This window comes from Magallana gigas, chromosome 4 (genome assembly GCF_963853765.1).
Source record: "Magallana gigas chromosome 4, xbMagGiga1.1, whole genome shotgun sequence".
Taxonomy (NCBI): domain Eukaryota; kingdom Metazoa; phylum Mollusca; class Bivalvia; order Ostreida; family Ostreidae; genus Magallana; species Magallana gigas.
In genome coordinates this window covers 11,176,559-11,189,734 of record NC_088856.1, presented here as the reverse complement: position 1 = coordinate 11,189,734, position 13,176 = coordinate 11,176,559, and the positions used below count along the sequence as shown (strand labels likewise).

The 13,176-nt window shown below is 34.4% G+C and overlaps 1 protein-coding gene across 1 annotated transcript in view; it reads left to right on the top strand.

Annotated features, from left to right (window-relative positions):
* The window catches only part of LOC117686417 (uncharacterized), a 56,781-nt gene that overhangs the window by 24,968 nt on the left and 18,637 nt on the right, over positions 1-13,176 (top strand). The window contains exon 6 of the mRNA XM_066082352.1: positions 613-852. Within this exon, the coding sequence (XP_065938424.1) occupies positions 613-852 (240 nt within the window). The remainder of the gene's footprint in view (positions 1-612; positions 853-13,176) is intronic.

Here is a 13,176-nt window from a genome sequence, read left to right as displayed (position 1 = left end):
TACGCTGTCTTATCCCCCCACCTTTTTAATGGTTATTCTATATAAAACGTCAACTGATTGATCAAGAATGTCGCGCCACAAGGGAAACTTAACAGTTACTTAATTGAAACAATATTTATTTAGTAATAAGCATCCTACGTATTGCAGCAACAGTGCATAGAAGATTGAGAAACAAGCCAACGTTACGTTGGTCGGTAAAATAAAAGGGTTATTGCAGAACGGTGAGGGAAATATAAAGATTTATTTTCCCAGAAAAAAATTCCTTCTGGCAAAGCCATCGGGAAATATGATTTTTCTTCGGGGATTAAATTTCAATATTTTCCTCTCACCATTATGCAATAAATATAAAGTAAACAATTTGGATAAGCGGCACGATACTATTGGAGGTTGGTGGGCCATACGTATTGCATATAATAAGGTGTTATAGTCAAGACTAAGAGGCGCGAAACTGGGTAAGTGTAAGACATTATTGTTTGGGTGACCGATGTGACGTGAAGGGGCAACCCTTTGTTCAGAACTTCTATTTAGTTGGACCGAACTATAGTATGGTATCTGATTGTTCATTTTAAAAATCTTTCCCGTATTCGAAGCTCTTTTTTCTTCAATACACAGAGCGTCGGGAGTGTTACTATAAGTCTGACATTGGGAATTCTTACGAAGGCCGCGCCAACGTCACGGCTTCCGGAACACCTTGTCTACCCTGGGCAAAACCAAGAGATTTTCTCTACGAGGAGAAAAAGTTTGAAAGTAATTACTGCCGTGCGTATGAGAATTATTCACACAAATCGGGGGAACCCCTGTGCCTGGTGAAATATCCATCCGTCCAAAAAAGATGTGGAGTTCCAAAATGTGGTGAGTTTTTTTTTTATGAACATTTGTTAAACCTAAGTATTTTGTCAAGAACGTTTGCCACTTTTCCATTATTCTCTTAGAACAAAACATTGTTTTGGGACTAAATAAAATGCCTTTAAATTTTACAACCAAACTGACGCCTGGTCGCCTTCACGTTTTTAATTTTTTGATCACCTGAGTCACTCAGGTGACTTTTTGACATTGGTCTTCGTCCATCGTGCGTCGTCTATCAAGATATAATTATAATAAAATTGTGAAATTTATGTACCCGGCCCCTAGAGTGGGGGACAGTATGGCCATGTAGTAAAATGTATGAAATCTCAGAAAATCTTCCCTATTCCCATATATATTAGTTAAAAGCTAAATACATGGTTAGAATGTCCATGAAGTCTTCTACGGATATTGCGAATTTCATGACTGAAAAAAAAAACAACTGAATGCATGGTTATGATGTCGACGAACTCCTCTACCGATAATGTGATATTCATGGCCCCTGATATGAGTCAGGGGATCAGGCCCTAGGGTGGGCAAAGATGGCCATATAGTGTTAATCTATATGATGTTTAAAAATATTTTGTACTCTCAAACATTTGTAAGAAAATCTGAATTCACAATTATGTAGATTTGAAAGCCCTTTACCAAATTGATGAATTGTAAGTCCCTAGGGGTATGGGTTTTGACTCTAGTGCGGGCCATGTAGTGTTAATGCATAAAAAAATGACATGCTAAACTAAAAGGGTCAAATAAAACCACGTGGTCTAAAATTTGAATGACAATAACATTCGCAGGGGTGTAAACAATAGTGTGTAAAACTGTAAAGCATCTGCAATAAATAGTTGCTGAGAAATCTTTGGCGAAAATTGATTAGAAAATTTAGGCTTAAAGTAACCGAAGTCGTCATTTAGCCACAGGTGCTTGAGGACAGGATCGACCCCCCCCCCCCCCCCCCCCCCCCTCAAAGATTATAGACCCCGGGACTTTATTATTTTTTTTTATTATTAAATTATCCTTTTATGACATATTTCTAATCTATATTGCCTTCACCTATATTGAAAGATATCAGGCAGAGAGGTGATCATCATTACAATATTTCAATTTTTTTTTACTCCGGAATGAAACTTAAAGCTGACATGAATTTATAGATATGTATTATTTCCCTTTTATCTCCGACTACCGCCATATTAGTTGTCGATCTTTATTGATCTGCTCTTTATTGATTCTAAGCGTAGCGGAGCATCCGCTTAGCGGAGCCCCCTCCCCTTTTTTTTTTAAACTTGAACACTAGCAATCTCGTTTTAGTTTATCTATATAAACATTCATATTACCTATATTGAGAGTTAACAAATATGGCAAAAAAAATATTTCTTATCAGGGACTTGCACCTTTTCAATATCAGGTCATGAACTTTCTGAAAGATATCAGGTAGAGAGGTGATCGTCATTACAATATTTCAATTTTTTTTTACTCCGGAATGAAACTTAAAGCTGACATGAATTTATAGATATGCATTATTTCCCTTTTATCTCCGACTACCGCCATATTAGTTGTCGATCTTTATTGATCTGCTCATCGTTACCTCGGACAAAAAGACGTGTAGAAACGCGTTTTGAACAAAAATAATATGACAACCACTGCACTGGCAAGGAATATCCAATAGAAATCCATGCACTGATACCTCAAAAATTCCTCGATATTTTTAGACTGTTTTGCTGTGTATAACATCGCACAGGCGCAAACCACACATTGTGGCAGATCGAGCAATGTCAATGATCCCATGGATTTTAGAAACGGAGCGTTTTTGTAGGAACGGATGAAAACGACGTTATATTGTTACTTTCTTAGATTTACTATCATTTAGCCTTTGTGTTGGATGTAGCGCTGCCGGGGTTTTCAAAAAGATGCAGACGTTATGCACTCTATATGAACGACACACGTGTTCGATGTGCATGCGAAGGAAGACAGCACTGTCTGTGCAAAATAATACGGATACCTAGGAAATTCTTTCAACAAATAAATCTATTTTGTATTTCATTGATTGTTGTTTCCTTTATTCTTTTTTAAAAACATTTACTACAATGTGTAGTTCATGCATTTAGAAGTCCGTGCAACCTGAATGCCACGATCGTAAAGCATCCGACCGTAACTTTCTCAACCGGTATATATATATATCCCAGTCGCAGTAAAGGAGCGATCGAAACTAATATGGCGACCAAATGCTTTTATGAATTCATGTCAGCTTTAATTAAATGTATATATGAGATATGAGATCCCTCGACAGGCCGGAGCAACCATTGTAAAGAATTAGGATAGTGATAGATACCTTGTGTAGTTGTCACGAATCTTTGACGAACCTTGGGGTAATCGTATCCCTTGTCATATCGTGATGTAACATTATTACTTCGCATTAAAGTGAGATGGAAGCAAGATATGCTTAAACACTAATGCATGTACCCCCTAATAACTTGACAACACGCTTGCTTAGCGTTTTCCAGTACATTCAGTACTATAATTATACAAGGAATGATAGTAGCATCACCATAATAATTGACGCCCGTTATTTGCAGTAGTTGGCCGAGTCACTGATGATTTGGTCTTTAAATTTTCATTTTGAGCACCATTATTTGCAAAGTTTTAAAGAATATGTTTTAAGGTGCGACCGCTGGGGCGAGCGCAGCGTGTGATCAAACAATGAATTATGATAAATCATTAAAATTAATTAACAACGTAAATAAATTTGATTGCAAAATAAAATAAAACATACCTATTTTTTTCAGTAATTTTAACATTATTCATCGTTTATGAGATCTGATATTTATTTTTTTCATAAGTAGAACAATAGTTCAATCTCAGATACAATGTTTTTGAATAATGAAGACCTTAATATAAATATTCATTGCACCCCATCACCTCTTTTAAAAGTGATACTAACGTACGTCAGTTCATTCCTTTTTTTTGCAGTAGACATTTTTTCTTAAACCTACATACATAATTGATTTATCATAGAGCCCCCCCCCTCCCCCATGTTAAAAAAATATGTTTTTCTCTCTTTACACATAGAAAATCGACTTATCGTGAAAAAGTCCCCTCTACTTTAAAAAAAATAATTTTTTTTAAATTCACGCTCATAAAAAAATATTTGCTCATCATATTAAACAACAAAGCCCCCCCCCCCCACACTTTGGGATTGGGAGCATGTAATAAAGGGAAGTGAAAATAAAGAAACCATTGAACTGCTAAAGAGCTGAAGGATTAGAATTTTTATGAATTTTTATGATTTTGAGAATTACCATTTTTTCTTTTTGATTTAAAGATTTTTTGGATGAGGTTGCCATCCACCCAACCAACCCCTTTAAACAAGAGGCCCATGGGGCCACATCGCTCACCTTAGCAACAATGGCCTTATATGGGTGTTCAAAGGATATTGTGCCATATGGCCCCTCGGTAGAAAAACCAAAAAAGAATATATTAAAATAAACTGTATCCAAATTTTACACTTATTTTCCTACACTTAATCTATAACATTATACCCTAATGAAATACCATTTTTACCAAAAATAAGATCCTATGCAAGATAGAAAACAAAATTTTGGTAGGGGTACACTCTTAACTTCCAGTTCTCTTTATTTTAGTTCTGCCCCCTCACTTTATAAAACGATCAAATTATATATGAGAATATGCACATAGGCACATATTCATCTTCAACTACATTGTACTAGCTAGTTATTGTATTTTAAAAAGATTCCTATATTTGAAAGAGGAAAATTGTACGTCAATGTGCTCAAATTAAAAATATTCAAATATTTAATTGGTGTTCCACATTATAAACGATTGTTGTTTACCAAGTGTGAACTCGTGCTACGTTTTATAACCTTACTCACTTGATCGATGAATACACCCGAATGAAATGTTGTCAATTGTTGTCGAATTCAAATGTTGAATGAATATGTTAAAGAGCTATTACATGTATAATCTATGCATAGACGTCGGAACTTGGTGGAGGGGTAGGGGGTTCTCCTCCACCCCCCCACCCCCCCCCCCCCCACACTTTTGTTTTGCAAAGTTAGACATAGCCATACTCAAAATCTTTTTTTTTTGCTTGTCAAGATATCTAATAGGGTCTGCCCCCCCCCCCCCCCCCCTCAATGAGCCTCAGACTGCAGTGTATTGACAGGCTTATCGCTCTATTTTACTAAGGCCCACACTTTATTTTCATCTTTATTCAAGATCAACGTTAAAAAATGGCTACAAATCAAGATGATTTTCCGCTGTAATTTTTTCTTAAGAATAGCGATAATAGATCTATACCCGTAACAGTAATGTTTTAAACTGTTTTAAAGAGGTCGTTGTTTTAATTCAATTGTGTCTGAAAAACCATCAGAGTTGGTGTAGAGTAAATTCATCGTTTAAGAAGGGGGCCCCAAAAAGTTGTTAATGCATATCATCCTTTTAAAATTTTCGGTACAAGTATTTAACGTTTAGTGCGACATTTCTAGTGATAAATCAAAATTTCAGTGTCAATCGTAGAATTATAAGCAAGATACAGAACTCACAATTCTGCTTAGTTTGAGTCACATTTTTGTTCACGAGAGTTAATTACATTCAACTTAAGATTCTAAACTTGGTATTTCCTATTCAGAATGAACAAAAGCATGGCCTCGGTTCTGGGAGCAAAGCTCTGTATCTTGCTTATAATTCAAAACTTGACTCAGCTGTAAATGATTAGTAAAGAGAAATTGTACATAAACAATTAAAACAGAAGAAACATGCACTAAAACAAAAAAAGAGCACAATTTATTTTTCATAATATACATATATATTTTTAGCAGCAAAAAAAAATCTCCGTTTAGACTGAAAATGCAGAGCATCTTAACAAAACACGTTGCATTATAATCAACCATAACGTAGAAATTGTACCGAATTACCAATAAAATGTTTAGTATTTATAATATGATATGCTGTTAGTGCATCAGATTATGCTAATTTTGCGCAGGTAAAATATTAACTCTCTGGTTTACCGAAGTCTATATTTGATTCGATACATAAAAATCCCAAATTACAGGCAATATTTCCTCTAAAGTTAAAAAGCATAAACGAAATTCAAAGCAAGTGAAAAAGTCTACGCATCGAAGGATTGAATCTCAACTGACTTCACGAAATTGGCACAAATATATTTAGCACGTTTCAAGTATCCCTTGCATGTAAACTGTTGCACAACAAGCAAATACATCTTTGTCAGTTTGATCCGTTTGCCATGCATCAACATTCAAAATGGCTGCCTTACACAATGAACTTTCGTTTTCGATATGTAATACCCAACTCGAAGTTATAAACTGATTGACAGCGATTATTGCTGTATTTTTATTTTCGTTAATTACTCAAAATTGAAACAGAGTTCGCCAAAGATTTTTGCAATTTATGTTTTCCTTTTCATAAGGATTATTTTTGCAAAAATACGTTGAATTTGACTCAATAGTTCTTGAGAAGAAGATTTTTTAAAATGCACCCCCCTTTTTCTACAGTTTCGAGGTTTTCTCCGTTTTAAATAAAGATCAGTCTTTCATTTCTGCAATTTATAATCACCTTTCTTTAGGGATGCTTTGTGCCAAATTTGGTTGAAATTGGCGAAGTGTTGTAGAGAAGAAGTTTAAAATGTGAAAAGTTTACAGACGGACGGACGGACAGACAGACAGACGGACGACGGACAAAAGGTGATCAGAAAAGCTCACTTTCAGCTCGGGCGAGCTAAAAACGATCCTACGTGTACGATCCTTGAAATTAACGTTACAGTAATTATACATGTAGTGAATAAAATAAATGTTAGCATTCATCAAAATAATTGCAAGTTACAACTGTTTCCCATATCTCAAGAAATGTCCCTATTCTTAGCGTTGCGAGATTTTGAGAGGATTTTCAGCAGATTTACAATTACTTCAGTTAGAGTACTTTCCCCTCATTGTGACGTCAAAGTTCACGGCTAAGTGTCGTCTAACTCTTTAAAACTCCCCTGAGAAATAAAAGTACATGTACGCGAAGTATACTGTTTTATTTACTTAACGATGTTCTTAAAATTACACGTCTTATATGCTTCTCAAAACTTCGATTCTCGTGAGAACGTGAGGTTGGAAACCATTGGTACTATGATTTGTGGGTCAAAAGAACAAGGTACGCTGAGGGTCATATTAGGCCTATTTTCAGAGGTTAACAAATTTTGGTCCAAATACGCTCTAGGACATGGGTTTTCTATATATCGTTATATTATCTTTGTATCACTAATAGTTTTTGAGATACCCGGAAAGAAGATGACATGCAAAATTATGACGTATTTTAACATTAATGCCCTTAGTGGCAATAAAATTCGCTTTCTTCTCAAATATTCAACGAAATAAATTAAAATTAAAAACTTTTTAATAAATTGATACCTGGGTGCAGATTACACAATTGTGGAGTTTTTACTACAATATAAAACTGTACATGTTTTTATTTGACTACCCAAGGAGTTAACTATTCCCAGTCCAAAGTGGGGGGGGGGGTAAAAAGGACCATAATCAAGGGTTGTCGAATGATTCCTTTGACTTTTAAAAACTTGAAATAAATGTTGTTTTTTAATATTTATATGATTCAATGATAACATAACATTTGCTTGCAAATATTGCAATTTCCTTGGTTGTTAATGTCTGCTGAAGTCCTCATTAAATCCATGGCGCATTTTACAAGATACATGTAACTTAGGACAGATCAATGTACTTTATATGATGAGTTGGCTTATATTTGCATTGATAATAGTATCCCATGAACAGTACTGTATTTGTATCAAAGACCTTATATATATTTATTGTTAAATTAAAAAGAGAAACACTTATATGTATAACACATCATATTTGACCTTTATGCACTTAAATACAAAATTTCCTATTACTTAACATTTGTCAATAATATTCAATGAAAGTTGGTGTGAAGTATTGGTTTAAATTATTACATGCAATGATTTTAACCACAATAAAACAAAACTAAAATAAATTGATAGTGGTCTGGACTCCATGGAGGTTTAATTAAAATAATTTTTTCAAAGTATAACACATTGTTCGTTTTTACAGTTTGATCTCAAATACAGTGGTACAATGCCCAAAAATAGGTAATATTGATATGAATTGCTTTGAAAATATTTAACTTTAAAATATTTTTTATTTTATAGTAAAGATATGCTATGTATTTATGAGAGTAGTATATATTACAAGTTAAAAGATAGACAAGCATATAAATAGTGGGGTAAGAGAAAATGAGGTTATCCCTATACATGTATTTCATTTCTTCAATACCAGACAACGAGACAAAATTATGAACAAAATGTATACAGCGTTTGAACAATCTTTGTTGTATACATACAGTATCAATTATTGAGAAGCACATCCATTATACTTTATACAGCTAGAAATCAAAGAGATGTCATTACTAAAAAAGACTCTAGACAATGCGATTCTGACATTCTTATTTTACACATATATGGTTTCATATAATTGTTGTCAATATTCATACAATAAATCATTTGATATTGCAACTCTGTCATGAATTGATTTGCTTATAATCTTAAATTACAATCAAAATAATTGTAGAAATAAATCAATCAACAATATACTTGCATTTAGGTATGAACTCGGAACAGCAATCTACACATTCAGGTACTTTGTAATCATCACTAATTTTTACAGATTTAATATTATACACTAAATTTCAGAAAAATTCTCCTATGAAACATGTTTTGTACATTATCATCTGGAGTTGCCTTTTTACTGTACATAATTCAAACTTAAAAACTAGTTTTAAAAATTTTGAAAATAAACTTTAATTAACAGAACAATACATTGTAAATCGATCAAAAAAGAACAGAAAGGCTGATCATTTCAATTCACAATGCCTGTACTAGAAATAGCCTATAGAGAGATTATATGTAATGTTAGACAATAGTTCTGAAAAGGTTTAAATTAGTATGCATTTATTGACTGATGAGTCACTTTGAAATTCACACCTCCTCTGTTATGGAACATCTTTCCATCATTTTCTTCCTCACTTTCTGATTAATCAATTGGGAGTGCAGCAGCATCCTCAACAGAACTACACCACAGACACCACTTTTCTCATGACGAACGAGACCCAAGAACCAAATCACACTGGTAATATGAGCACACATGCCCACAACTCTTGTACCAACTTTACATTTGCAAAACCAAGATTTGATACTGATATCACCATGTCTTATCCAAAGAGAGTAATTCTTTGCGGAAATGTTTCTACTTTGAATCTTGGCACAGAGGATTCCATCAAAGTCATCACTGATGGAAATTTCATATCTTCCTTCCATGAAATGTTCATATGCATATGACTTTGCCAATCTTATTTGGTACACACCTAAGGTTAACTGGCGTATTTCCTCCTCTGTCAAATGAGGGAAAACTACATCATGGGAGTCTATCTTCTTCCATCTTATGCTCCGCTTCTCTAAACCTTAAAAATATTATTTTCAAATAGAAGTTCAATTTATTCTCAACCAATTTTTATATTTGAAAATCCTGCCAAAACCTTGTGAGAAAACATAATCAAAATGCAAGATGATACTCACCACATGTCTCAACATAATCCTTTAACTCATTCACTCCGTTTGCAAGAAATCGCATTTTTGCAGCCATGGCAACATCTTCCTCCTCAATTCCAGTGCTCAAGTCTGGTCTAAACTTGTTGCAGATTGCACTTACTATGCAACAACATAAACAAATTAAATCAGTATTATATTGTGGCATGTTATATTATACAAGTACCTTGGTCACAAATCTGGTTGAATTGGCTTCTTCTGTTGAGTGTTGCTTTGAATGACGAGTCAGAAAGGATGGCATTTCAACATGTATCCCCAAGTCATCTAGGAAAGCTTCTGCGTCTCTGAAACCTCTGTCGACAATAAAAATATCCTCTTCTTCTACTCATTTCCTAATGTCATCTACATTTGTCTGGATCATGTGACTTAAGATCTTTGCATCGGAATTTTTGGAATCTGCCAGATAGGGACCTAATAAAGAAATTATATATCCAGAAGTTGATACAATCATCATAAGTTTGACTAATGGCCGGTGTTTGAGGGTGCTGTAGGAACGACGCGAGAAAGAAAAGTTTCCGCTTTTTTGGAGATATACATAAGTCCAATCGAGTACAAGAATGACTGGATTATCTGACATGCTGCATAGAAGTTCCTTGGCAAGGGGACGAGTATGGTGATCAATGACATCCTCCCTTGATATGTGAGAGAACCCCAAATGCTTTGGCACAACATCTTCCATCAAAGCATTTTTCGCAGATATAACAGCCCGTCGAACCTGGAAATAGAAAACCCAGTTTCAATTAACGTACATTCAATCACGTACGAGTTTTATTTATTATGTATAATAAAATAATAAGAAATCTTAAATGTATTGTCTCCTTAACATGTCCATACCTGCCATTTTTTCATGCCAAATAAGGTACCAAGTAGTTGATTACTTAAACCACATCTAAATTTCGTCAACAATAATGCTACACATGTTCTAGTACTTTTGTTCTGGGATGATCTTAAGTTGGTCTCCACCAAATACGTCATCAATTCATCAAACGCATCAGAATTTTTGGAATCTGCCAGATAGGGACCTAATACAGAAATTATATATCCAGAAGTTGATACAATCATCATAAGTTTGACTAATGGCCGGTGTTTGTGGGTGCTGTAGGAACGACGTGAGAAAGAAAAGTTTCCGCTTTTTTGGAGATATACTTAAGTCCAATCGAGTACAAGAATGACTGGATTATCTGACATGCTGCATAGAAGTTCCTTGGCAAGGGGACGAGTATGGTGTTTAATGACATCCTCCCTTGATATGTGAGAGAACCCCAAATACTTTGGCACAACATCTTCCATCAAAGCATTTTTCGCAGATATAACAGCCCGTCGAACCTGGAAATAGAAAACCCAGTTTCAATTAACGTACATTCAATCACGTACGAGTTTTATTTATTATGTATAATAAAATAATAAGAAATCTTAAATGTATTGTCTCCTTAACATGTCCATACCTGCCATTTTTTCATGCCAAATAAGGTTCCAAGTAGTTGATTACTTAAACCACATCTAAGTTTCGTCAACAATAATGCTACATATGTTCTAGTTCTTCTGTTATGGGATGATCTTAAGTTGGTCTCCACCAAATACGTCATCAATTCATCAAACTGATCCTTTGTAACACCTGTTAGATTGTAGTAATCTTCATTTTCCATTCCATGTGGATCATCAAAATTCAGTCTCTTGTTCTGATTTTGGATTGCTACCTCTCTGGTTTGTTTTAAAACTCAACCAATGGTGGTCCTGTTGACATTGGAGACAGAACTTGAATTGTTTGTTTCAACAGATGCAATTCCTCAGTGTTGAGATCTCCATCAGATATATGTTTAGGACAGCATCTAGAACCAGGATGAATGGATGAATACATTTACACGAGTGTTTTCAGGAACAACAACAAGCTTTGGCCCTGGCTTTTTACATATTACACAGTTGGCATGACTTGTAGAAGTACTTTGAATAGACAGTGTTACTGAAAGAGGCCTCTTCATACTCTGCTTTGATAATGTTTTCTGTTTTTTGTTTGGCTCAGGGGTGTTGCAAATAGAATCTCTTATCAATTTTGTTTCACACATGTGACGACATTTTCTACACAGCATGCTGTCATCAGGAACATCCATACGGAATCTTCTCTTGATGAAGTATGCATGCTCCGTCTTTATCCTGTATCTGTCCTGTTGTGATGTTCTTTTGGAGCACAGCAAGCAGGGGTAGAACTTTCTAAGAATATATTAAAAAGTCATTAATCACACACAGTTACATTACTGTACAAGTATAATAATGCTACATATAACAGATTTACATTTAATATCTGCAATGATTAAAGAAATTTCTGTAGAATTTTTTTTAAAGAAATTCAATTTAATATCTTTAAGGTTCCTCCACACCCAGTGACCTGTACTTTTTAGAAGGACATTACAACATGCAAATTCAACATATTGTTCTAGCTAAAATATCGACCACTTCTAGTGTATTACTTGACAGTTCTAAAGGTTAGTCATTCGACTGCCGATCCTTTGGACCCCAAGATATTGGGTTCTAGTCCAACAGGAACTAATATTTTCATTGACTTGCGCAGTTTTTAAATTTCATATTTTCCCCCCAAAAATGATTTTTTCTTCCATTATATTAGAATAGACTTTATCTTTGCATTATGATTATACATAAGTTTATGTTGCTTTAATAACATTTATCAAGCTGCATGGAGAAACCTTAATACCGGTATTTAAATATTATAAAATAAATGGTAAAATTATAAAGAAATAAAGAAACATGCCACATATGCCTTAATACGTGCTTTCACACCTGATAGTTTTGCATGAATATATTCATATATACACATCAAAAATAGCATCACTGGGCCTAAAGAATATTTTTTTTTTATCTTATTTCCAAAAGCAGATAGGCCTGTTACGTGAAAGCAGAGACGTTATTTATGTCTCTTGTGAAAGGGACATGCAATTGACATATTTTCATACAGTGACAACTAGTTTGTTTGATTTTTATCCCTATCTGTACAACACACGCCAAAAAAATTCGGGTCAGGGTTGCAAGTCAGAGGAATCTCGGATTAACATGCATTTTGTTGCTTTCCTTGTTTTCATAAGATCGCCAATCAATCCTTACCTAAAACAATCTCATAGTGGTACATCAGTTGTGTTGAATATGTCTACGTATCGATAATGAACATAATTTCGTCAATCACTGCACCGTCATTCATTCAATCTATTCATTGCGATTGTCGAACTTGTCGTCTGGTACGCTTCGACAGAAACCGCCGAACGAAATTAAAAATTTCGAATGATAATGATTACGATTTTTCATTTATTTAATCAAATTATTTTTAAAATTTGGATTAATGCTACATATGTACTTGAAATGCAGCGATTGTAGATCCCCTGGTACATAATTTGGCGATTTTTCATTAAAAATGTAAGCTACGGGACTTGTTCCGGAAATGACAAATGTTTAAATTTCGCTATCAGCACTGCAAACGCGATATACGAATTTTTTTTTTTCGACTAGTCATTGCAATAACTTTGACATATGCAAGTATTATCTATCGCGCTGCCTGTGCACATATCAAAATATTTACATACGTGTGTACAAATTCGTAGTTTTTTTGCCAAAAAGTGAAATCCGGGTTAAGTTTGGAATTTATAATTCTGATATGTGACGTTTTGGCGCCTTTT